Here is a 27,918-nt window from a genome sequence, read left to right as displayed (position 1 = left end):
GAAAAACTTTCTCTGAGATAGGTTTTTTCCCTCATTTTTCCTTATTTGTCCCCAGAGGAACTGTATTAGATCAGGTCTTTTGAAGCTCCAAGACACAAAATATTATCCGTAATATGAAAAAAAGACCAAACCAAAACAGGTCAGAAAGTTCTAAACACATGTTTTATCAGTGAAAAATGTTACCTTTTTAATAAAGCTTGACTTGATGGATTTCATGTTCATTATTATGCATCTCAAAATTGTCAAATGGCTTGAGGGTATGAACTCTGAAGGAGTGTTTTGGTTCGAAATTACTCTTCATTAGAACTTGAATTTATTGCAATGTTGAAAAATTAAGGAGTTTAAAAAAAAGCAGCATTTCAGAATTGTCTAAGGAAAATATTTCAATTTACTTAATTCTATTTTATGTTTCCCCAAATCATGATAATTTGGTAAGTGTAGGGTTTTAACACTTCATTCTGACTTGGATTTTTTGTTGGTTTTTTTAAAATTTGCTCGGCTGGTGGGTTGTGTTGTTTTATAACAGCAATACCTAGAATTATAGAAGACAAAAAAACCCCAAAATAATCTGGAAGAAACCCTTTAATTATTCTGTGGAACAGTGCCTGGTTTTTGTATCACTTGTCTTATATTTCTAGTCACTGCTGACCTGTGTCTCTGCTTACATCCATCATGGTTTAAAAAGCTAATTATGGTGCTTGAAAAGAGTTTAGTTAATATTTAGAAATCCTTCATTTATTTAAATTGCTTTTATAGTGAGATTAGCTTGACTAGCAGATATAATGCTATACTGGAAAAATGAAAGCTAGTTAAAGGCATGAAATCTGGGATTCTGGAATCTGAACTTAATTATGGAAAGGTATTGGTGGAAATAGAATGTCAAAACACTCAGCAGTTGCTGACTCTTATTATTTCTTTTCATAGAAAATGATTAGTGTGTCTAGCTCAATTTATAAGTTTGCTTCCTTGAAATCTTTCTTTCATGAGAGCCGTGTTTTGATGTTAGGGTAAAGTGATACATGAAGGCTATTTTTCTGGGCACATGAGGTAGCCAAGGCCACTTGATTTTTCTGATCACAAAGCAAACAGGCTAGGTGGGACAGAAGTCCACAATCTGTGCTTGCTTTTTCATTGTGCTCATTTGAGTGCAGTTACCCATGCAGAATAGCTTATACTACTATGGTTAGTAAATTGAATAATAGCTAGTAACATTTACTAAGTAGTAAATAACTGGACATACCTGTCTATCTGCATGAACAATACCTGCTGTGCACACGCCATGTATACACATGAATGCTAGAGGAAACAGGAAGCAGAAAAATTATCTGTATAGTACTGTTGATGGACTACTGTGTTAGAAATAATTGTTCATTGCCTTGTTTTGCATAGGGAGGTGCTGGCCCTTTATTATCACAGTAAGAAACGTGCTTAGACTTTGTAAGGTGTCGTTTAAATGCTGTTTGTTAGACCTGCTGGTTTAAGAAACAAATATTACAGATAATCTTCTATGCCTTCAGCTACCTTGAGCCCTGAGTGATGTGGCATTGATCAGGACTGTTCCCCATAGGCACCACATCATGCAGACCTCAGCCTTAGCAGAGATTAACCCCTCTTGGTCATTCACACTCTTATAGGATTTGCTTACAAGGGGACAACCCTGTCAGGAATAGTCTGGGCTGATGGTCATGTGAAAACTTTGTGCTGTGCTGTCGGATAAAGGCAGGGCCACACGGGTGGTACCGAGGGGGAGCTGTCCAGGGGCCCATCTCTTGCCACAGGTCTGTCCTGTGGCCAGGGGATTTGAGCAGCACAGCCCTGTCCTGTGAGCTGTGCTGGGCATGGGCCCTGCAGCTCAGCACAGCCCCCATGGCTCAGCCTGGCTGTGCTGTGGGCACTGGCTGTGATGGGCACAATCCTGCACCTCTGCCAGTCAGCACTGCTTGGCAACTGCTACTCATCCTCACCACAGGCAAGCCAGGAGACACAGTCTGCATTGTTTATAATAGCCAGTGAAGTCTGAAATATAAAGTATATGATGCAGCAGTGTATTATGTTCCTGTGGTATAATATGTTACATTTATTTTCTTCTACTGCCACATTGTATTTAACATTCATTTGCTGATTTTTGGGAATTGGGTAGTGGAATAGAAGTACTGTTGAAGTACCCAAGTAAATGCAGACTATATAGACTGTTAAAAATAAGATTTGCGAATTAATGTAGATAATATGCTGCATGAAGGTTTCTTTCATTTTCATTAGTTTCTGACTGTAGATTTTCTGTTATTAAAAAAGATACAAAATATGTTAAATAAATTGGAAGCTTTGTCTTTATACTGTATCTGCATTCCGTTTGCTGATCTCTGTTTAAAGAAATGTGCTTTTCAAATAGGTGAAGATACAGACGAAGATTAGGAGATTGCATTAGGGAAACTCTGATACTGGCAAGACTAATGTCTTGAGGAAAAAATAGATTATTAAGTTCATTCTAGGGCATATCTCTATACCAGTAAAGTCTAGTGTTTCAAGTGGCACAAAAGATCCTTTTCAGTATCTCATGGAAACATGATCTGAGAGTTGCAATTCGTATGCAAAGTTGATGGCCAGACTCCCTGTCAGGCTAAGGTGATTTATGTCAAAGTGGCAGTGATTCCTCCTCCTTCACTTGTCCCTAGCCTTTGTGTCCCTGAATATTTCCTACCTCCAGCACTGGAAGTTGAGCTGCTTGGAAGTTAATCAATTTTTGGGGGGAGAGGAAAGCAGAAGTTACTCCTCGACTTACAACTGTACTTAGACACTTTTTTCTTGGCAGACAGGGGCTTGTGCCTTTGCCAGAGAGGGGCAGGCTGTGTTTGGAATGTAAGGGCAACTTAGGTTGACTTAAATGTGTGAAGGACTACTCTCACATGCCGTGGAATATAGTTATATGGGCAGTATGTTGCACAGAGGATGATGAAGCAGGTTTGTAAGGGGCCTACATCCATTGGCAAGGTCTGAAACTGTGAAGGTAAAGGTGATAGCTATGTGATAGATATGCTCTTTTCATAGGGAAAAGGACAGCAAACAAGTGAGAGGAAAAAGGGAAGGTTTTCCTACTGGTCAGCATGGAAAGCAAGCGATGAGATGTCCCAAATGAGCATCCTTCTACAGGTGTTCTCTTCAATGCAACAAATGTTCTCAGTAACACTTTCCCATAGTATTTCTGTGATTTTTATCAGGACATGCTCTAGCTACCTGTTGCTTATAGTGCTGGTAGTGCTGCACCAGGGTAGGTGTTGGAGACTGGCTATTTCTAGAGCTTTGTGCATGCAAAACTCAGCATGGCAGACAGCAAAACATTTAAGGCAGTGTTTAACACTGTATTAAGGTCTTAGCCTTGTAAGTCTCTTCTGTGCTAAGTTAGGAGGTGCAAGACAAGTCAGTGCCCCTCTTAGGGTAGCTAAGTAGATAAAACACAGTCCAGCTTGGAACTGGATGAGGTATGAATGTTTTCATGCTTAGTCTTCACTCAAGATAGTGAATGCAGTATTGTTAACTTATTAACGGCATTGTGTCACTGCCATTATAGTGCATATTGTGACAGGCTGATGAAGTATCTGTATACTTCTGTTCATTTATTTCACAGTGTAGATAACAACTTGGAGTCTTCTCTGGATTTTCTTTATTGAAGTAAAATCTATGCAAGTTTGGTAAAAGAATATCTGTGTTATCAGATGGCCTCTGATAACACAGAGCTCTTAAAAAAGTTGCCAACCCTGAATCCAGCCATGTTAGACGACTTCTTATTTAACAAAGGTTTCTGTATTCCTAACAGAGATTATAATAGAGGAAAATTCTCTTTTGGCACTCAAAATTTACCAGTTATATACAACCAATTTAAAAGCTCACAGGTTGGAATTTCAAGCAATTTTGCAACAAAAGCACACTAAGGCCTTCCAGTCAAACACTCTATGTTACAGAAAAGCTAAAAATGGTGAAGATTTAATTTTTATGGCTTCTTTAAGAGTTTTCCAGGCTGGCTCTGGGGAAGGAGGTGCTGATGTTTTCAGGGCTGGGTTGCTAACTGATGTAGCTTGCGTGTTTGTCAGCCCAGCATTTGGCGTGAGTCAGGAGAACTGGCACGCTGCTCAGCACAGCCCAAGCCTTGAGACAGCGGGTCAGGTTTGAAAACTATTGGCAGAGCTGAGGACAAAACATGTGCTTATTTTCATATCTGTAGCCAGTGCTAGAACCCATACTCCCTCACATCTCTGGCTAAAATGCAATTGGCTTAAACCACGTAAAAAAGGATTAAAAACAAGGCTGTTTAAATTAGAGTAGTTAAAGAAGAAAATGAGGTATCAATTCTGACTACGGGATTGTCCAACTTGCCTTGTTACCATTGAATGCTGGTTTTATTTTTTTCTTCAGTTAGAATTGAAGAGTCATTCCTGAAGTTTAATTGTCCTGAAGTGCTTTCAATTATAGAATGTCTGTAAGTGACAGAAGAAATTATATCTTACAGACTTACCTAAACAAAGAGTTTTCAGCCAAGAAATAAAACCACTAGAAACTGAACAGCAGCTTTTGATGTTTTAGTTTGGAAAGTAATGTTAAAGAGATCATAAACTCCAAACCTTGTGTTTTGGGAGAATTCAGAAGTTGTTTTCTTAATATATAAAATTCCTTAATATGTGTCTTACCACAATCTCGAGAGCTTGAAAAATCTACATATATATAAAAAAAAGAGGTTTCAAAATTAAAACCACTTGTGAAATGTAGGAACAAAGGGAATACAAAACACTGACAAGCTAAAGAACGGAAATAAAGTAATTAAAGCAGTTTCTTGCTTGGTTTTAGGGAATTTGGATGGTGTGATAGCTCTGCAAGCATGTCACGCAAAGTAGTGGTGTCCCTAGGATAAACTACAGCTTCTGTGCACTTGGACAGTTTTTGCTGCACTGAGCATCTTGGTCTTGTGTAGGGTTGCTTCTTCCTGCATATATGTTGTGTACCACAGACTAAAGAGAAGACTATCCCCTTTCTCCTCAGAGCATGGGGGAGTGCACAAACCATTCCCCATCTTCTCTTTTTTCATAGCTCTGCCATTCTGAGCACATTTTTCTTTGATGTTAATTAGTGCTTCTTTACAGTGCCATTTGCAAGACCAAACTCAGAAAAATAAAGCAACAGCATGTCCTTGCCTCTTGTGGAGCCAGCTACTCTGTCTGGTCACAAAGCACAGGCTATCACCCTATCTGGGCATGTAGTTCCTACCTGCCAGGTAGCACTTGCTGCATGGAACTGTAGACTTGTCTGCTCCTGAAGTGATGGATATCAGCCCTGTGGACCAGTGCCTAAATACTGAACAAGCGCTTTAAAAATGAGGGATAATAAAAGAAAGCTTGAGGGCTGGTCTTTGGCCAACTACATCTGCAGCTGCTAGTTTCATAGTGGACTAACATGTTATCCAATCTAATGATCAAAGAGAGAGCAGACTGTGTGATTATTGGATAAATTACTAAAATTGTCAAGTCATATTAATAAAAGATTTTATGGTGAAGCAATGGAATAAAATGAAGAGTTTGTTTCTTTTATGAATGCCGACCTAAAGATTTAATATGTGCATCAAAGGGAAAATATTTGAGAGAAGTGTTACTTGACATGAGTGCTTAGTAATGCAGTCTAAATCCTCACCCAACTTCATTTGTTTCACAAAAGTTACATAGTCCTATGAGGGGGAAAAAAAGGAAAATCTAGCCAGAAGAACAGCTGTGGAAGCCAAATTTGAAGTGCATGGGTTGCAATGCAGGAGACAATCTATTGATATTAGCATCTCCAAAATTACACCTACAGTTATACAACCCAGTTATCTAATTTACAGAAAGAGAATGAGGTCTGAAATTTTCATGACCTTTAGGCGTTCTCCTGTGCTGCTTGAGCACCCTGTTTACCTTCTAGCAAAAGGCAGCTCTCTGCATGGAGAGCCTCTTCTGTTTGAGGCAAAAATATTTCAGTGCATAATATAAAAGGCAGTTGGATCTGAAAGACTTCTATCTCTTATTGATTAGATCAGCCAGCAACCTGGAAAATGTAAAATTCAGATTAGTCCAGGCAGTCTTTTTGTTACTCTAGGTACATGATTAGCCTAATATCTGTTGCTGAGTTCCCATTATTGAGGTTTTGTGTTGAGGCTTGCTGCAACAGAGGAGGATTTTGCGCACAGTTGTGTGTAAAGCAGATTTTTTTCCCAAGCAAATATGCTGTGGCAGATGTGGGACACTAAGTTGCCTAAACATAGGTCTCTAGTGCCGCTTGAGACATCGCAGGGTGTGTGAGACATCACATGGTACCAATGGATTTAGCAGAAGACCTGGAGGAGACCTTTACTGGAGTTGCAGCGGAAGGTCAGGCAGAAGGTCAGGAAGGTCAGATACCCTAGAGCATTTCAAATGGCCCTGTGTAGCTAAGTTTAGGCAATTGACAGAATCCCTAAAAGTGATGTTCAGTCATCGTAGGGTTTCATACAATCCACTAGGACTCCAGCTATTTGTGAGAAACTGGTCTGTTTCATGGGTCAGTCCTGTGTCACATCATGTGGATGTTTTAGGTACATGACCATTCTCAAGTTGTACTGTGTGCTTGTGTTCAGGCAGCTAGGTGCAGTTCTTTAGGGTGCTGGTGGGATTTGGATCCAAGCTCAGATGCCTTTCAAATAGTCTCTGCCTGTGCATTAGAAAGTCTTAGTCTCCCCTTATAACCAGTGGAAGGATTAGGCAGAACAATTCCTAGTCCAGAATGCTGTTTGTCATGCCTTAAGCTAGGTTGTCTGTGTTTTGTATGGATCTCTCCAGAGCTTCACTTTTATAGCAACTTAGTGTCTACACATTAACTAAATACCTAAATTTAGGCATCTGAATCTAAGGCTGAATCCTGCTCTGAGAAATAATCCTAAGAATGTTGATTTGCAATAATTTTATGAGTGCTATAGTGGGAGTAATTCGACTGTCGCAGTGGAAGGACTGAAAAAAAGACAAAAATCTCTCCCCAGAGAGAAGTGGGAGAGAAAAGTATTAAAAGAACAAACTCTTTAGGGACATATCTGAGTAACAGCAGTTTTGAGGAGAGGCAGGCATGCAAACATTGAATTGGTTTTGATTGAATGAAGCCCTGTTTTGCTGCAAGAAGCTGTTTGGCTGTGGAGACCAGTGCCCTTGCTCCCCACGTGAAGTGAACCCTCAGTCCTGGAGCTTGTTCTGTTGAACTGATCACAGCAAACAAATCTCTTGGTTTGTGAGGAACAGTGTGGCGTGCCACAGGGATTTTTACTTTGCTACAGTTGTCAGCTTCAGACCTTAGCCATAGGGTACAACATTCTTCCCCCAAAAAAGCCAGAGTCAGAGTGCTTTGCCTGCATTTCCATTCAATGTTGCAAAATTCTGTCTTTAAAATTTGTATTTTAAGGATTGAGAGATGTGACGATAAAAATGTTTACTGACTGACTTTGCAAAACCTCCTTTCTGCATTCCTCAAACTCCTCCCAGTAGTTTGGGAAAAGAACCTTGGAAGAAATATTAAAAACTATTGAAAATAGAAATTCAAAGTTTGTTTAAAATAGGTTATATCTCCTTAAATATGCTATAATTTAATTCTGAACAACAGATATCAATTTCAAAGGATTAAAACTGAGGAAAATAAAGAATAGTCCAAAGAATAATGCAAGTGATTGTTCAGATTTAATTATTCAGCTGGAAATAGCTGATTTAGACCATTAGATGGCAGCATGAATTTGTGCAAGAATTTCTCAGCAAAAGCATTCTCAAAAAAGTTGCATTTTTCTATTCTGAAGCTTTTCATGACTTTAAGATGTCATAATTCCAGCACAAATCAATTTAAACCAGGTTTTCTGCAAGGCTTTGTCTCATCATTTTCTTCAAGTTTTCCTCTTCTATAATAACTGAGGCTCTAATGCAGTAGCTTCAGCAGCAGTTTTCCTTTTTTATGTAAATCTAGTGCAAGTAAAGGATGCCAGTTTGCCAGCAGTGACAATTGAGTGTTTGGTTTATCTGCACAAAGCATGAATTCTGATTTCATCATATTAATTCATTCCTCAGGCCTGCCCTAAAGACATTTCCTTAAAGATAAGGCTACAACTTGGCCACTAAACCTGCAGTCTATTTGTACTAAAGAAGCTTTCAGATTATTTGAGCATCTATTTGCTTGTAAGGGACTGAGATTGCCAGCTGATACTTTATTCAGTTGTGTACATTACCAGTTGAGATAGGATTCAGATCGTATCTTAAAGCAAAGCCTTGTACATCACCCTTTTATTTCCCCTGCTAGTGTATGGCATTATGGTGTAATAATACAGTCACAGACTTTCAGATTAATTCTTTGTGTTCATCTTCTGCATGCTACATTTCACTTCCCCTGGCCTGTTTGTTCCCACTAGATGCCTGCCTCCCACACAGACATATTGTTACAAGAAAAGTGTTGAGTACAGCTGTGCTAAGATTTTTCTTTGCTAGTATCTGTTTCTAGGAAAGGAAAAGGGAGAAAGTCAGTCCATTTCCTGTTGGTTTAAAACAGCAGAAACATCTGTTTGTCTTAAGATAGTTTTCCCAAAAGAACAGTGGCAAGGGAGCTTGCAGGTGATGAGCTTTGCCATTGCCAGTAGCTATCAGTTTAGACAATAGTGATTATATGGTTGGCTTAAAACAAAGTAAGTTTCCTTAAGTGGCAGAGGATATTTATTCCTGCAGTAAAATTTTTGACAGCTAATGTTTAATTTCTACAGTGTTTTAAATCTTAAATATACATAGAGTATCTGGGATTAGAAAACCCAGATTCTGCTATGGAATCTACAGTTTCCACTAAATTCTGTCCAAGATTGATTTTTCTGCAGTCCACTCACCCTGTTATCATGAATTTGCATGATGCACACAAAATGGTGTTGGGTGAGGTGTCCTGGCACAGGGTGCCTATAATCGTTCCGACAAATGCATCCTGTCACTACCATCCATTGCATTAATGGTTACATTTAACCTCTAAGGGATCAATAACATATATACTCTTAAGTGTATTTACAACATTACACTGACAGCTGTTAAAATAATGTTATGTAGGCTAAAAATCAAGTTGACAGAATAGAGACCAAGGTTTGAGGTTAGTGTTCCAAGGACAGTGTCTCTTCATTCTCCTAGTCAATGCACTTACCTGGTATCATTAAAATCTTTTTAACCTTAAATGTAGAGCATTCTAGATGCTTTGTTGCTCTTTGTGCCTAAAATGTGATGCTTCAGGCATGGCATTTTACAGTATTGCAGCATTCTTATCACTCTTTGCTCAAGATGCGGTCGTTTTGTCAATGACCTTTTGGCCCTATTTGTAGAGGAGCTCCTAAGCCCTAATCCTTCAATCTTTTCTTAATTAATATTTTTATTCATTTTCTTTCAGGATATAGTGACCTTCCCAGACCACTTGCTTTCTTTCTTGCTCTATCTGCTAAGAGCACTGCCTTTGCCTTCTGTGGTCCTTGGCTCATGTTTTGACTAATTCTCCTGAAGCTTCTTCAGTGGGCAGTGTTCTTTACTTTGGGTCTTTAACTTCCTCAGATTTTTCTCTGGTCTGGAGGAAATGCATCTGGCTCCAGATGTGTCTCCCAAGTTTCAGATGTGATTTTTCATGTTCTTACAGAGGCTGAAAATATAAAGAAGGGTAATACAATCCTTATCTTTGGTTTCCTAATGTTTGTCTTTCAACACTGCCCTTCCACTTGAGAGACTTCCTGTAAACCTTCTGATCCAAAGATCCTCAGAGCCAACAGCCTGCCCCAGCACCTTGTGAATCGCTTCAGTCTGTTGGCTTTGCAGCTCACTGGGTGTTCTTTCTCTAGCCTGCCTTTAACACAGCCAACTTTACTTTCAGGATATGGACAGAAGACTAGTCTGGTTGGTATGTATGAAAACAAGCACTGATTCAGAATGCTCCTCCAGGAGCAGGAATATTTTGGGTGTGTTTGTTCTTTCCACACAGTTAGCTTTTTATTCACCCTTATCTTTTTCCTGTACTTGTGCTGAACCAAGGGTATTTCAGATGGGACACCTGTGAGATAGTGAGTTCAAGGAAACAAGCTTGTGTGGCCTCCTTTCTTCTTATGGCCTTCCTGCTCTGTCCAGAACCTGAATATTGGTTACCAGTAAATATGTTCTCTTTCCTTTGCCTGCTTGTTTTGGTAATGACAGAGGTGAACTGCTTTTAGAGCTCAAACTTTACTTTGAGAGGTTGCCATAATTTTCCTGAGGGAAGCAAGCAGAAAGGTTAGTAGCTAATTTTTTTAACAGCTTATAACTCTGTAAGATCTGACTGGAATTGTACTCTATCCCTACAAGGTCTTTGTCACTTTTGAGATGAAAGTTCTGCCACAGAATGAGGAAGTATTAAATATTGTGAAGGAAGTTTTTAAAGATTCTTTTGTAACAGAATATGTGCAGTCTGAAGGCAGAACTTTTCACCAGCAATCACTGTGTTATAGTTTCTCTTCACATCTTGTCTATTATATTGATTTTGGTGGGTGCTTGTGTTCTGTGAAAGAAAAGTACAGTTAACATCTCTTCTGAAATGCCAATTCACAGGACCTTCCAAAGATCTCCATGTCCTTATAGGGTATTTTAAAGAAGAATGCCAGTTTAAGTTGGTTTTTACTGTCACAGAAAGGATAGGTGCACTCACAGGTGCTCATCAGGTACTTTGGCACCATAATTTGTTTGGCTTAAATGCTTTACTAAAATGGGCCTGAATCCCTCAGTGTTGTGATTAAAAGGGAAATAATCTCTGGACAAAAACCAGCCCAAAAATTAACTTTGAGGTTCTGTTCCACGACAGAAGAGAATGTGGAATCTAATCACATTATTTATTTAGATTCAAGTGTGACACTAGTGTCAGGGAAACAGAAATGAGAATTCTTAAGGAGGTGGATGTCAGCAGCAGAGCCTTGGTTCTCTTCAGTAAAGGTAATCTCTATGTTGACCTTGTTTAGCTAAGTCAAACATTGTAATAACCATTTCACGTGCTATGAAGAATTTCTTTACAAAAAGAGAGTTGTCAAGCAATAGAACAGGCTGTCCAGGGAAGTGCTTCAGTCACCACTACAGGAGGGATTTAAAAGACACATAGATGTGGCACTTAATGAAATGGTTTAGTGGTGTACTTGTTAGTGCTGGGTTAATGGTTGAAATCGATTTTCTTAGAGGTCTTTTCCAACCTAAATAATTCTATGATTCCATTTTAACAGTCTTTGGTATCTCTGTCCTTCAAGACTTCTTTTGAGTCCCTGTTCTCTACAATTCCACCTCATTTTATAAACATTTCTTATGTTTCCTACCTTTTAGAAAGTCTGCAACCTTGTATTTTAGTGCACTGATCTAATGTGATCTACTTTTTTTTTTCTTTGTTAATATTCAGTACTAAATTTTATTCACTGGACCAACTGAGATCACTCATTGTGCTTTGGTGATCACTACTGTTGCAGTCTCATTGCATTATGTATGTATTTTTATTAGCAGTGACTTGCTATTTACTTGTCAGGCACTGGTGTAAATCCATTAAAAGATTGAAAAAGAATATTAAATAATAAAAAAGAATATTAAAGGATATTATGTCTTCTTCCCTAGGAAATCTGCACTTTCTATGTTTTTCACTAGAAAGGAATCAAAGCACTGAAAGGCTTCACCAATAACTTTTGGTTTCTTACCTTTTGGCTCTTTACAATCTTCTCTATGGTTAATTAAGAGACACCTTCCTTTCCCCTTCCAGGTGGAGATAAATCTTCCTTCTTTAGGCCATCCACTTTTTTGCCAGCATTCTGATATGGTGTGCAGGACAACTCTCGCTTTGCAATTGACCAAGCTCTCTCTCACATTTCTTTTCTTTGCAAGTCTGATGACACAGAGGAGAAGATTTCTCGATAGAAGCTTTAGCTGGCAATGCATGGCCATTTTTAGAGGTTGCAGAGCTGATAACTAGCAAGGTAGGGGAGTGTGCATCCTCAATTAACTGCACTCATCTGCTGAGGAGTGGCTTATTAAATCAGAATTAAGCGTGCTTTTTCAGCTTGTTCTTGCTTTCAATCCTGCAATTTCCACTTTTAAAGTGATAGGTTAAATTTCTGACTCATGATAATGCAATTTAATTCCTGTAGATTTGCATTCCTGAAAGTGGGGAAAGAATGTAGAACCGTACACACTAATTATTTGAATGGTGAGAATCACTTTGTGAGCTTTCTTGAGCCTTCTTTCTCTGTGGACCTTCTTTCTCTTTCAGGTTAGTTAATTCCTATGAACTCCTAGCCCTGAGATGTTTTTACTAGTAACACTTTTATTAGTATTACATTACTGGCATAAGTATATGATAAAATGAAATAAGTGGGATACTTCATTCTCTCATTTACTTAGTGTCTAGGCTGGCAAGTGACATGATTTTTTTTTTTTGACATAAGTTTCTTATGTAAAAAGAAAATGATTCTGCAGTCAGATATTCAGCATTGTTTATGTTCTTTTACTGTAATGGCTATTTGGACAGCATTCTCAGTAACCACTCTACATACTTGTAAAGATTAGTGAGTAATACAGTTCCTGGGAAATTTTATGAGTTGAAGTAGATAAGAGTATGAGATGTTTGTCTTCTGGATGTCTGCTTTAACCTCTGAAATATACAGTGTACATCACAGCCTCATTATGTTTTTCTCTTTTATTCTTATTATACTTGGTTTTGTGTCACAGAAAATAATATTTTCTTTTTCCTGGTATTTATCTTTTCCTTCCCCCCACCCCCAACTCCATTTCAGCACTGTCCACTTGACATTTTCCAATGTCTTTAACTCTGGAGGCAGTATTCTTGGTATGTTCCTATATTATTTGTGCTATTTTTACAGTCAAGAATAAGTTGACGTTTTGTAGACCATTCTCATTACTTAGTTATTCAGTTGATAGGTAAAAATACTTCTTCAGAAGATCATAAAATTTTGTTCCATGTTCTCATATTGATTCTGTTGGTTTTCACTTGTTTTTTCTACCTTAGTCTTCAATATACAGTACTTTGGGAGGTTTTTCTCATAATCATTTTCCCCTGTTTTTTTTCCTATTACTTCTTCTTAGCCTTTTTTGTTTGTTTTTTTTTTTCCTCCTTACATATGTCTTGCACTAGTTTCTCTTTAAGAGAGAGTACTTGGGCTGGTTTTGAGACCCTTCTGGAACTTTGACAAGTGCTTCATCTTAACTGCAGAGGTTTTAGTTGAAGGAGAGAGAGCAATAAAACTGGAAGCAGAGACTTGAAATTACTCTGAAAGTAGTGCTCCACAGCTAGTTCAGTATGTTTGCTCTATTACTTGTCAGCTTAATCCATGGTGGTTCAAACTCCTAAACTTAAAGTGTCTGTAGCTTTCTGTTGGTTTCTTCTAATTACTTGTAATGAGCAACAGTTTTATTTTTTACTTCTTGTTGTACATATTTGCTATAAATGGTAAACAAAGTAGTGATAAATGCAGAGAGTAAATATTGAAATATTTATTTCAGTCAAATGTCTGTTGAGCAACTTGGAATTCGGAGAAACAGTGATGTGGCAATATTATTGTCTTGTCATCACAAATTCTGCTGGAAAGATTCCAGATTAGTTAATATTATGTTAAACTGAATCCTCCTCCCTCTTGTTTTTCACTCAGGAATGTTTTGATATTGTGATCGTGGAAATATGAGTAAATTCTTTTTCTTACTAAGTTACTCATACTGCTTGAAGGAAATACATAGCCTCTAGCTCAGGAAAAGAAAAAAAAATAGAAAAGGGAATTATCATTAGCTTCATGAAAAATTCCCAGGCTCATAACAAAGTTTAAAAGAAAGTATAAATAAAGACAGACAGAAAGGTATAAAACTCAACATGAAATTACTGTGTGTATTAAAGGTAGATTGTGTATGACTAATGTGTTAACCTTACATGTTATGTGCCAACTCATTTTTTAGGTAAAGAGAGTAAAGTAAATCTTATATTTGTGGGATTCAGTTAACCATTTTATTGCATTAGATAAGGATAATGTTTTCATTAAACTGAAGGAGAAGGGGATTTGTGTAAGAAATGCAGGGGGGGAAAGAAAATAAAAATAATCAGCAGTATTAAAAGTCAAGCTAGGAGGAAGATTATTAGGTACAGTTCTTCCAGTTTTAGAATCAACCTTTTAAGTTATTTTTGTTAAAGGTGTTCGCGGAAGAAGTAGAAAAATGTTTATGAGATGTAGAAGGCATCATTGATACACAGAAAGGTCAAGATAGGCAGAAAGACTTGGGTGATAGAGAGGACTGATGTATTAGAAATGCAACAAGATTAGACTTTCCAGTCTAAAATGGAAGATTAATAACAGAGGCACTAGTAGTACTAACTCTGTTGTCACCTGAGGGTTATTCAGTTGAAAACCACAGAACAGAGGTGTTATATTATTAAGTATTTGCAAGAGAATCTGAGAAGAACTAACGTGGTTCAATTAGTGGAGAGGAAAATGTGATTTTTAAGATGTGTTGAGCAAGATATTTCTGGCATAGATACATAAGTATTCCTATTATACAGAACACTGTTTGCCTTTTATTGGTATGTTGTCTATCATTCTTGGCTTTTGTATTTCACGACGGGAGCAAGTATGAGGAAGGGCTGTGAAGGATGATCAAGACAGTGGGTAGCCTTTTATACAGAAAAGTTCTGAAATACTTTAACTTGTTCCCTTTCAAAGCAAAGGCTGACAGGGAGTAGGGAAGCTCATCTTGGAGGGTAAACAACTGAAAAATAAATTTGCGATATAAGTTACAGGACAGTATTGACACAAAACAAAATAATGTATGTAAAAGTATAGCCAAGGTGAACAGTAGGAGATTCCTAAGTATCAACTCAGCTTCCAGATCATCCTCCCAGCAGAAGCAAGTAATCTCATTTGTTTTCTAATAGACCTTTACAGATAAGGAGGATTACATTATGCAGTTGCCTGCAACTCATGGATCTTGACTGCTTAATGTGGGATTTTCTTGCATTCTTTCATTTGAAATAGAGAAGGCATTTCTATGTTTTAAAATGGAAAGCATCTTTGTTATGTTTTCTGACTATTTTTTAAAAAAATAGAGAGATGCTTTTGAATGTCTTTCTGTTAATAATATGTTTCCATCACATGGTTTTCTTTACAATTCTTACATAGTCACTTAAACATTCTTTTGCTTAGGGATTTTCTATAACTAGGTCAAAATTGGTTTCATAAATGACCATAGCAAATACTAAATTGAGAAAAAATACTGAATCATTCAGAATTAATTAAATTCATTTAAAGTTTTAGAAGATTTGACTTATAATTTAGCACCATCCTTCGAATGAATAATAATCTGGGACAAGTATACATGAGTTTTCTTCTTTTAATTCACATCTAGGTAGCTGGGAGGAGGTCAGCATTCAAATAAGGGATGTCTGTGGCTAAAACTGATACACAGTGTGTGCCTTGCTCACTTTACATTAAAAATGTTTTTGGAAGATGTGAAAGTAAGCTAGAAGAGAACAGCCAGACTAATTCATCATAGAATGGTTTAGGTTGGAAGCGATCTCAAAGATCATCTTGTTCCAACTCCCTGCCATGGGTGGGAACACCTTCCACTAGACCAGGTTGCTCTATGCAACCTGTTCCAGTGCCTCACCACCCTCACAGTAAAGAATTTCCCACTCATGTCCAGCCTCTCACTCACCAGCACCCTCCAGTCCTTCTTGGCAGAGCTGCTCTCAATCTGTTCATCCCCCAGCCTGTGCTGATACCAGGGGTCGCCTCTACCCAGGTGCAGCACTGTGCGCTTGGTCTTGTTAAATCTCATGAGATTCTTCTGGGCCCATTTATTGAGCTTGCCCAGGTTCCTCTGGATGGCATCCCATCCCTTAAGTGTGACAACCTCCCCACTCAGCTTGGTGTCATGTGCAAACTGGCTGAGGGTGCACTTGATCCCTTTGTCTATGTTATAAATGTAGATATTAAATAACATCAGTCCCAATACAGATCCTTGAGGGACACCACTTGTCACCGATGTCCATCAGGATAGGGACACTAACTGCTACATTCATGCTGCACTGTCCAAACACTTTCTTATCCATCTAACAGTCCATTCATCAGATGTGGTTCTTTCCCATTTAGAGAGTGGGATATTGTGGAGAGTGGTTTGGCCACAAAATCCACTTATTCCCCTCAGGACTCTGTTGCAGCCCATCAGGTCCCAGAAACTTGTTTATATTCAGGTTCCTCCGCTGGAGGAATCTATCCTTTCCTTACAATAGGGACTTTGGTGGTGTGAGAGAGGTTGCCATTGAAGACTGGCAAAAAAAGTGGTTGAGTACCTCAGCCTTCTCTTCACTTGTTGTTGCCAGTTTTCCAGCACTGTTTTTCAGCAGGGAGCACTTTCTTTGACCTTCCTTTTCTGGTTAACATACTTGTAGATGCCCCTCTTGTTATTCTTTACATCCCTTGCCAGGTTCAGTTCCAGCTTCACTTTGGCCCTCCTCACCCCATCCCTGTACAACTGTGCTTCATCTCTATACTCTTTCCAGGTTACCTGTCCTTGTTTCCATGTGTCTGCATTTGCTTCTTTCTCTTTAGTTTGACTAGCAGTTCCCTACTCAGCCACACATCTCTTGTTTTTCTTGACCAATTTCTTGTTCCTGGGAATTGCTAGCTCTTGTGCTCCATGGAAGACTTCACTAAAGATCTGCCAGCTCTGTTCTTCTCTCTTGTCCCTGAGGGCACAGGGTCTCACAGGGGACCCTATTGAGTATCTCCTTGAATACATGGAAGTTAGCTTTCTTAAGATTTAGGAGCCTAAGTTTACTCTTTAGCTGACCCATATCCCTCAGGACTGGAACTACACCAAGTTCATTGGTCGCTGTAGCCCAGGCTGCCTCCAGTCTTGATGTCCCTCATTACCTTGCTTGCATTGGTGACCAACAGATCCAGTATCACATCCCCTCTGGTAGGGCTATTACTTGGTTCAGGAATCATAAAGTAGAATCATCAAGGTGGGAAGAAACCTTTAAGATCATCAAGTGCAATATCAATGCACCACTACCACTAAACCACGATATCCAGTGCCTCTTAAACACCTCCAGGGATGGTCACTCCACCACCTCCCTGGGCAACCTATTCCAATACCTCACCACCCTGATCACGAAATTTTTTTTTCTAACATCCAATCCCAATTGCCCCTGTCTCAGCTTAAGGCCATTTCCTCTTCTTGAGTCTAAACAAACCCAGCTCCCTCAGCTGTTCCTCATAAGACGCATTTTCTAGACCTTTCATGAGCCTTGTTGTGCTTCACTAGGCATGCTGCAGCTCCTCAAACCGAGGGACCCTAAACTGAACACAGTACTTGGGGTATGGCCTCACCAATGCTGAGTACAGGGGGGTTCCCTAGTCCTGCTGGTTACATTATTGATACAGATGCCATTGGCCTTCTTGGCCACCTGGACATTCTGCTGGCTCTTATTCAGCCAGCTGTCAACCAGCACTGCCAAGTCCCTTTCTGCTGAGCAGCTCCTCCTGCAGCATGTAGTGCTGCATGGGGTAGTTGTGAGTGCAGGACTTGGCCCTTTGCCTTAGTGAACCTCATGCAGTCATCCTTAGCCCACTGATTGTCTGTGCAGGTCTCTGCAGAGCCTTCCTACCCTCCAGCAGAGCCACACCCAGCTGAGTGTCATTGGAAAATTTACTGCACTCAGTCGCTACATCCAGATGATCAGTGAAGAGATTAAACAGAGATTAAACAGGTCCAGCCCCAAAACTGTGCCTTGGAGAACATCACTAGCAACTGGCTGCCAACTGGATTCAGCTCCATTCACCACAACTCTCTGGGCCCAGCCATCCAGCCAGGTTTTAACCATCCGAGAGTCCACCCATCCATGCTGCAAGAAGACAGTTTTTCTGGGAGGATGGTGTAGGAAATAGTGTCAAAGGCTTTACTGAAGTCTGGGTAGACTACATCCACAGCCTTTCTCTCATCTACTAAAGTGAGCCACTTTGTCATAGAAGGAGATCGGGCTTGGCCAAGCAGGGCTATCCTTTTGTAAGTCCATTTTGGCTGGGCTTGATCCTCTTTTTGTCTTGTATGTGCTATGCAATGTCATCCTGGATGATCTCTTTCATAACCTTGCCTGGAACTGAGGTCAGACTGACAGGCTTGTTCCCCAGATCATCCTTTCAACCCTTCTTGTAGATGGGTATTACATTTGCTAATTTCCAGTCAGCTGGAGCTTCATCAGTTGACCAGAACTGCTTTTAGATTATAGGGAATCTATTCAAATTCACCAGTTCCTCCATGACTCTGGGGTAGATCCTATCTGGGCCCATAGTCTTGTGGGTGTTTAGTTAGCATAGCAGGTCATTAACCATCTCCTCCTCATTTGTGGGGGCTTCACTCAGCTCTCCATCATCACCAAACTGCTGGCTCTGGGACCTGGGTATTCTGAGGACAGCTGGTCTTGATATTAAGGACTGAGGCAAAGAAGGCATTAGGTATCTCTGCCTTTTCCTCATCCCCTGTCACTACTCTCTGCATTTAACAAATGCTGAAGACCTTCCTTTTGCTGCCAATGTATTTATATAAACTTTTTTTGTTGTCTTAAACTATAGTGGCTAAATCAAGTTCTAGTTGGGCTTTGGCCCTTCTAATTTTCTCCCTAGATGACCTTGCAACATCTTTATAGTCCTCCCAAGTTACCAGAACCTCCTTCTAGGGGCGATATATTCTCTTTTTCACCCTAAATTCTCTGTTTAATCAGGCTGGTGAAGAAGTTATCCTCCATGCATTCCAGGAGTCTCCTGGATTGCCTAAAGCTCACCCTGCTACTTTCCCAGCAGATGTCAGGGTGGTTAAAGTCCCCCAGTAGGACAAGAGCCTGTGAGCAAAATCCTTCCTGGAACTGGAGCAACAAGGCTTCATCTATAGGCTCTGCTTGATCAGGCAGCCCAGTCTGTAGTAGACACAGTTCAAGAATAATGGGCTGTAGCTCTCAAAAGGGGTACTTGGAAAAGAGAGCCTCTTTGTTCCCAGGTGTTATTGTGGATCTGCTGAAAGAACCAGAAGGTTCACTGTGTGGAGACAAAAGTGACTATACTGGATGTTTCGTTCTTCAAACTATAGAACTCACATCTGTAAGAAATGCACGTGGCTAATGGACTGCTTAGGAAAATAGGATATAGCCAGGGAACAGCTGCACTAAGCAACTTGCTCCCCTAGAGAAATTTCAAATGTTTCAGAGAAAAAGTTGTTCACAGCAAATGCTCTTTCCTACTCCCCTGCATGGTCTGTGGCTCTCTGTCCCTCCACTCACAAAGCTCACAGCATTTTCCTGATTAAACAGTGCCAGCAGGGCTGCCAGCTTGATTGACTTCTTATGAAAAAGGAGCCAGACAGAAAAAATGCAGAGAGTGACCCTTTCAACAGATCTGGCATCTGAAGAATGACTTTCCCATTCTGTGTTGTAGCTCATATTTTAGTGGCCTTTATCTTGGCTGCTGAAATATGGTCCCAGTTCCTCTTCACTTTGCTAATATTATGGAATGGGAATAGGGTAATACTTCCTGTAACACTTGTGTAGTGGGGAAGTAATTGAGTTTACTTGTTCTTTTTTACTTAGTTTAAGAACATGTTGACCATTAGAAATTGGAGAAAACTTCACTGATGTTTTAGCATGAGGCTAAATGTAAATAAAATTCCTGGTTTCTTTGAGCTGCATCGTGCACTTGATTTTTTTCCCTTTCTAAGAAGAAGGTAACAATATTTATCAAAAACATTTATGCCACTGAGAAATCCAGAGAAATGCAGGAAATGCAGTATGAACACATAACGTATGTACTAATACTTTATTTGTCTTTGTGTGTGTGGATTTGATGGCCAAAAAGGAAGAGGCCCCAAGGGCTCCTTAGTATGCAATTAATATTTTGGCTAGAAAAGCAGCAGATTGTTTCAGTATGCTTACATGTTATGACATCATATTCCAGTAAAATTATAATGAACAGAATTTTTGTTTGTCTCTGTGGCAAACCAAAATGAGTTTTCTAATTGTCAGCAGACCTTGGTGATTTATTTAATTATAGTGGCGCCCACTCACACCAACTTAGTTGAGGTCTGTCAGCATTTCTGTTATGAACCCCTATTTTAGGGGTTTATAACTAGTTGTAAATATTTACTCATTGCTGAAACTTGACATCAAGGTCACATTCATAGAGCAAATATCCTTTTCAGGTTGACTATTCTAGTGGCATTAACTAAAAAGTAGATTTTAGATACTGTGAACTTAAAGGGAATAAAGGGAACCTGCTTTCCAGACCTCTTATTTGAAGAATCTTTTTAAGAATCTCAAATGTCCAGAACAGCCAGATGGAAATGAACTTGTTTTTATAGGTTATATGTGACTGATTGTGTATTACCTGTTATCACACTTTGTTTTCTTCCAACTGAATGTATCATTTCACATGCCATTTTGTTGTCTTCTAGTCTTACAATGTTCTTTCATTGGCTGTGTTGGTCAGCTTATGTTCTGAGGAGTGTGCCAGTATCATCTGAAAATCTCTTTTACATAAGAATTTTCTCCAAGGAAAACCCTAGCATTTGTAGCTGCCATGTGGAATGCAAGAAGATGCATATTTTCTAAATGAAGATAATTAAAAAACTTTTAGAGACCTAATGAGTCCTTATGTGAGGTGTTACTGTTCAAAATCCCGACTATTTCAGTTCTGTGGCTGAACCGAGTGACAGAGGACTGAGGAGTAGGACAGAGGACTGAGCTGATGAGTAGATGTTCTTATGATGGAAAATATTGTGCTGATACATTATTGCAGAATAATCACTAAATTCTATATAAATATTCCAAAGATTGCTTATACTTTCAGTCCTTTCTGATAACTCATATGTGGTATACTAGGAAGGTTAGTTAATTATCAGTGGCAGATACAGCATTCTGCCTTTGCATGGGCTTGTTCTTTACATGAGTGTACATCTTCAGGATGCAGAATCATTCATTATTAAAACGCAGTTTAATTGTCACACTGTACTTTCAGACTGTAATACTATGATTACTTTTGAGGCCTTTGTTAATACAGTCTGTCCTCACTGGAAAGAGGAGGATGTTGTTTCCTTTGACGTGCTCCTTGTTGTAGAGAAGCCAGTAGCCTCACAGATTTTGTTCATTTTCTGAGGATTTCAGGTGTTCCTTTGCACTTTCCTGGCAATGCTCATATTATCAGTGCTGTGTTACAGCTCTGCTTGAGGCCAAGGAGAGCAAGAAAAATTTAATCAAAACCATGTAAAAGCCTAATCATTCTGGTGATGCCAAAGAGCTGCATGAGGCTCTAGAGCCACAGGCTGAATATCATTTTTCCTTATTATCACATAAATAGCTCCCTAAACACTCTTTAAATGAAAAGGTGGGGAGGGGAGAGGGAAAAAGAGAAGGCTTGTTGTGGGATTTGAGTTTATAAAGTGGACTAAGTTCATGTGCTTTCCTCCTTTGCAGGCAGCGGGGAGAAAGGTAGGTCTAGTAACTCAACAGGAAACAGGAACTTCTGATGGATATTGTATTTTCTCTAAATCTAGGTAGTTGCTAACAGCACTACCTCATTTTTTTGTCTTCAAAGAGGATTGTGAAGTAATGAGGTGGGACATGCTATCAAGGTGCCTACTGCTTTTGCATGACACAGCTTGTCTTGTGCTAAGCAGCAGCCAACACATGCAGCCATTTCCAGTCCTGCATCTTCTGGGATGGTGGGAAGATTCCTGGAATCTTCAAGGAACTTGAGAGTACCTGTTGCTGCAGGGAAAAGAGAACTGCAGGAGGCTGTGGCTTCTGGTAAGCTCTTGCAGCTGCCAGCAAGCTTTGTCAGCTGCTCCTGGTCAAAAGCTGCATTGAACATTCCTTCCAGTCATCTGATTAGAGGGGGTCCAACACCCTCTCAGCAGGTACTGGGGAAGAGCACATGTAAGTGCAGGGCCCAGAGCACTGCCCCCAGAGACAGCCAGCAGGCAGAGCAGATTGCACAGCAGAAGATGCAGAAGGGAGTTGGAAACTCTGCTGAGGATGGGGTTGTGCTCAGCAGTGCTGGTGATGCACTACCTGGCACAGTTCCTAGCACCATCTGGAGCAGCTCTCCTGTTACATCAGAGACCTTGAGTCAGAGCTAGCTCCAGAGCTCTAGCCAGGCTGTACAGATAGTGGTCTTGTCTGCAGGAGGTGTGCTGTGTTGGAGGATTTGTGTTACCAAAGAAGATGCAGGAAGAGGTCAACAAACTGCTGACATCACTAGATCAAATGACTGAGAGATCACTTGGATCCTCTCTAAGACCCTGCAAGTACAAGAGCATGAATTTCCTGCCATACCAAAGGAGGAGCAGGGAGAGTCACTGCTAGCTGGGTTGAGAAACTGGAAGGGAGTCCTGTGATGGCAAGAGATGGAAGCTGGTAATTTTTGGCATTGGCAGGAAGTTTTCTGCTCCATCTGCAAATCTGCAACAATATCAGTGCCAAGTGTTTGAATTCCATTAGGCATGTAGGAACTTTGTAATAGTTTTCCAGAAAGTGTGGTCTGACACTAGAACGGATCATCCGGGGATGTTGTGGAATCTTCATCCTTGGAGACCTCCACAATACCTTGGACAAGGCAGTGTAACTTCAGGTCTTGACCATGTTCTGGATGCTGCTTTGGACCAGATAATCTCCAGAAGATTTTCCAGTAGGAGTTATTATATAATTTTATGAAAATGTTACATAAGCAAAAGTATTTCCAGGCCCTTAATAATTCTCAATAAATGTGTTAAACTGTAAACAGTGTTGAACTGTAAACAAGAAAGCAAAGTAAATACCCACTTTTTGCATGTCATAGAGGCAACTTAGCTCACTCCTCCAAGGCCCTATAGCCAGAGGTATATTTGAGCCAGTGTTATGCTTGGTTCTTTCCATATAAATGTAGTTTTAGAATTAGGCACAAAGTTTAGAGACATTGAGGACAGAGTACTTATTCACACTTGTCTGCTTCTGAAGTGTGCTGCTCTCTGGTCAACTTTGTATTTTGTTTTACAGTTGGAATGACTGGGTTACATTTATTAATGAAAATTCAGAAAGTCATAATATTAAAAAGTTGCCGTCCATGTCCATAGATGAAAGTGGAGAGGGCACACTTTAAAAAGGATCCTTTAAGAGGGATAAGGAAAATAGAGTATTGTGTTCGATTGAATCTGGGTTGAGTCAATCTAGTTTTGTTGTGATGGACCTTTGCTTTTGGAATCCTGGGCTTTCTTACATTGCTGTAAAATATGAACAAGTTATTTGTCAAGCGAGGATCCATTTCTGCTAGATGTATTCTCTGTCATCTGACTTTGTTGTCCCTTAGAGCTGAGCTATGATGACAGATTTCATATGAACAACCTCACAGTCCTTCTTCCTCCATGCCACTTGTCTGTGGGACAGGAGTTGTCTCCCAGGCAGGGCTTCCACTGGAATTTTTGATTCTCCTTAGGTTTCATCTTCTCAAGACTCAAACCAAGAGGAGAGCAGAGCTAGGCTGTTGGGCTGATAAACAGTAGAGCTTGTTGCAGAGCTCCAGAAATGCAGGTGAAGAGTTGGTTTGCATATAGGAGCTTCTGTCAGAGTTACCAACTGCCTTGCTGAGGAACAGTCCATGCATTTGAGTCCTGGGTCTTATTCTGGGAGAAAAGATAATGTTTTATCCCCAAATACTACTTTATTTTACATAAAATGGATGGGTAAAATTCCTAACTTGTATTGTTGTTTTCTTTTCATGACTTCCTTCCAGGTATCACTGCCCAGTGCCTAAAATTTTCTATGTCCAGTTAACTGTTGGCAACAGTGAGTTTTTTGGTGAAGGAAAGACTCGTCAAGCTGCTAGACATAATGCTGCAATGAAGGCCCTTCAAGCTCTTCAGAATGAGCCTATTCCAGAAAAATTACCTCAGGTCTGTGCTTCAGGAAACTTTTTTTTTTTAAATAACTTGCTTTTTCACTGCTATATCTTTAGGCAGCATATATTGCTGCTTAAAAATTAAAATGTTGTGTCATATTTTAAAAAATACTGAAGAGAAAAATTATTCTCAGAATAATGTTTCTAAATTGAAAGCAAAAATATAATAACATTTCCCAGTCAAGAAGCCAAGTACTTGCAAGACCTCTGGGAGCAGCTGAAGACCACTTGGGATACTGTAGGTTCTCAACAGCAGGTGTGTGTTTGCAGGAGACTAAATTAAATCCTCAGTCAAGTAAATCTCTGTGGCTTGGTTATGCTGAGGTTAAGGGGCACTGGTTGCAGGTTAGTCATGAGCAACATCTCTGTCACTTCATGAGTTAGAGCTGTAGGTGGCTGGAGAAGGCTGGAGGTAACACTTTGCTAGGATCATGATAGAGGGGGTACAAGGTGTTGCACTGTGTAGAGCTGAGTGTAGTTCTTCAAGAGCTGAAGATTAGTTGAAATAGTATTTAAGGGCTTCTTGGTGCCAAGGTTCAGGCTCCTCCCTGCTGCTGCCCATGAGAAGTGCACACAGGACACCATGCAGTGGTGGGGTGTGCTTTCACCATGGGACATGGTCTATCTTGGTAAAACTCTATTTCCTTCAGCAAAACTGGCCAGCTTGGTTATCTGTGGAAGATGATTGATTCATTGCTCCTCAAACATCAGGCCAGTACACATCATACTCTGGCTTGCCTCAATTCCATTATGAGGTTGAGCCTCTTTCTTCCCCACTCCCTGACAGTGTGCTCCTGAGAGAGCAAGGACAGACCTGCTGGTGCCCATCTAGTAATCCTGTTAGTAACTCAGTGGACTTGACTGGAATGGGATCCATGGAATATAGCACAGTAGTTACTTAGTCTATCTTTTGGCCTTCATGGCCATCCTTAACACAGCCTTCTGTATATTCTTCTTCCATTTCAAGCAATCGTGTTTTTCCTTTTATTAGAAAAACTTAAAGGATAAAATCTTTTATCCATATTAAACCACTGAAAAGGAGTATTGCCATCTTAATACCTAATTGGGCAAATGTCTAGAAGAGCATAAGGTGAGCAGAAGCAAGAAGCAATCAGCCAGCAGGGCAGGGCTGCTGGTGAATGTGCTTTCACAAAGGGCTATTGTGTGTCTGCCAAAGCACCTCTGCTGTCTCATAGATGTGAGGCTAAGAAAGGCCTTACAGTTAAAGTGTCAGTTGTGGGAATGAGGATCAGATTTAAATCCAAAGTGTCTGAGAACATATTTTATCTTCCTAAGTCTTGAAACGTTATTGCTCAGTACTAATGTCTGAACCTTGATCCTCCCTTTTCTCCACTCACTGTTAGGTTCTCTACTATGTTTGGTGGAAAAAATATGCAAGGAGTTAAATTGTAGGGGCAGAAGGGATTTTCTGGACAGATGTGTTTGTATTGATCATGAAAATTTTAACTATAGTTTCTAGTTTAGACTATACATATCTGGTTGAACTAGAGTACAGCTAGAAAACCTAAACATTCTTGACTTGAAGGCTTGCTGACAGTCCAGTGGGCATTATATCGTTTAATGTAAATTATGCCACTGTTTGATTATTCTCCATTTTAAAGATAATTTGTGAGGTACTTATTTTAGAATTCATTTTGCTTAATTTTCTATTTAATTGGTGTTTTCTTATGTTTGCTAAATGTAACCAACAGATATCAACAATCTCTCCCATATATATATTTAGAGTTTATTCTTAAGTATTTTTTAATTTTTTGTAGAACTGATTGTTTTCATTGTGTTTCAGTGCAAAGTTGTTTTTTCTAATCAGTAGTTTTTTCTCTGGGCTATTTTTTGCCAGCTTTTTAGATTACCAGTGTCCTTTGTAAAGGACAAACTTAATTGAATACAATATCAAGTAATATTCTCACTAAGGTTTTTTACAGAATAGTAGCATCCCATTCTTTATATCCCCAATTTTTTTTTACTTTTAAATATTGTTCTTTTTACTCTGCTAATCTTTCTCAGTGAAACTAATCAATGCTTTGCTTGTCCTGTAAGTAATGATTTACATTCTTCATTTCAGCGGTACTTTAATTTCATTATATGAAATGAGCTAGAGGTCCTACATAATTTCATTGTAACTACCCTTGTTATTTGCACAGCACCTGTTTTTTTTTTTTTTCTGGAGGCTCTATAAACTTTATAATATTTTGGTTTGTATTTAGCTCCAGATCAATATCAGGCATGTAAATGGCTTTTTTCAGAATCAAAGTTTTGCAACAATTTCATGAGACAAAGGATGTTCCGTGTCTGAATGCTGTAGCTGAGTGCTGGATTTTTGGCCCTGCATTATCTTAAAGATTAATATATTGAGTTTAAAAAAAGGTAGATAAAAGATGAATCAATTTCATTGTAACGTGAAGAACTTAGTGCTTTTTTAATGTTGTTTTAGAACTGTGGTATCTGGATGTTGTAGCTATGCTGGTGGCTGAAGATTTAGATCAGACTTTGTTATGTAAGATGGGAGCTCTGCAGGAATCCACCTAATTCAGCCCAAGTGTCTTTGATGTTTACCTCCACTAATAAAAAATTAGGAGCCTGGCCAAGGTTACATGGTTGTTGAGAGATCCCAGTTTGAAGTATTTCAGAGCTTTGCAGTTTGAAAATAGCTGGAAGTGAAGCCTCTGAGAACTAAGGAAATGTGACCTAGGGGACAAACACCAAAGGCAGTAGTTAGAAAAGGCAAAACTCTGACTGATCCTGGTGCTAAGGGTTGTGTGAGAAAATTTAGATTTACCTGGAGAGTAAAGCAAAGCTGAATTTTAGGCAGAATAATGTTTCATGTGCCTTTTGTTTTTTTATCTCTTTGCCTCTCTGTTTGTTATGTTCCTATGGATAAATAAATAATGTTCTGTGTTGAGCAAGCTGTTCTCTGTCACTACCTTTTCACACTGGTCATAACTCCCAGAGGGAAGTTGATGGAGGGGCCATTAAGCAGCTGGACCTGCTGAGGACACCTGTAACCTGGTGACCCAGTCAGAATGTGGGGGTGATTGACTGAATTTCTTCTGAGAGAAGTACAGTCTTCTGTACTTTCCAACAAGCACAGATTTCCTCCTTGCCTAGAAGGGGTACCCACAGAGAGCCTGAGAAACAGGTCAAAAGATCTGTTTGATCCTCATGTTTGACACAAGTGTGTACTCAGACAGTTGTTATCCATGCCATTAATAACATCCATATTTGCTGTTTATAATGAATTTATAAATTAAGGTGTATGTGTTCCTTTGTTATGAAGCACAAGCACAATATATATGGCTTCAGTCAGCAGATGTCTGATAATGGGGTGCTGAGATGGATGTACAAATGCTGATTTACAGCCTGACAGGAGACCTCAAAAGTCTTTGAGAAATTGGGGGGAGGAGGATATTATATTTTGTTGATCTTCTAAGAATTGTAGTATGATTATGTATGCATCATTTTCAGAATGGAGAACCAGGAAAAGAATCAGAAGAAGATAAAGATGCGAACAAATCTGAAATCAGCGTAGTGTTTGAAATTGCTTTGAAGCGCAATATACCTGTCACTTTTGAGGTATGTGTTACATTTTTATCTGTGTTACAAATTTATCTTGCTAAGAAAGTATTAAAAAAAGGTACCACTAAAACTCAACACATAATATTCATATATGAAAAATATGAATTTCAAATTCATGGGAATTATACAAAAAAGATTTCAGTGTGTCAGTCTAAGACAATGAATTTTTACTGGTAAAACTGATGCTCTTTCAGAACTTTTAGAGATCTAATATTTGGTTGCAAACACTTGGATGGCAAAAAGACAGTTAAACCATTTTCTGTACAGAGCTGACGGATTAGAATCTGTAGCCACACTCAATCTGATTTGAAATAATCTTC

The 27,918-nt window shown here is 39.3% G+C and overlaps 1 protein-coding gene across 2 annotated transcripts in view; it reads left to right on the top strand.

Moving 5' to 3' along the window:
• The window catches only part of LOC102033028 (double-stranded RNA-binding protein Staufen homolog 2-like), a 75,425-nt gene that overhangs the window by 9,117 nt on the left and 38,390 nt on the right, over nt 1–27,918 (top strand). For both annotated transcript variants that reach the window (XM_031065112.1, XM_005430787.2), the window contains exons 5-6: nt 23,840–23,999; nt 27,488–27,595. In XM_031065112.1, the coding sequence (XP_030920972.1) occupies nt 23,840–23,999; nt 27,488–27,595 (268 nt within the window). The remainder of the gene's footprint in view (nt 1–23,839; nt 24,000–27,487; nt 27,596–27,918) is intronic.

This window comes from Geospiza fortis, unplaced genomic scaffold, assembly GCF_000277835.1.
Source record: "Geospiza fortis unplaced genomic scaffold, GeoFor_1.0 scaffold922, whole genome shotgun sequence".
NCBI classification, from domain to species: domain Eukaryota; kingdom Metazoa; phylum Chordata; class Aves; order Passeriformes; family Thraupidae; genus Geospiza; species Geospiza fortis.
This window is presented reverse-complemented; position numbering and strand designations above follow the sequence as displayed.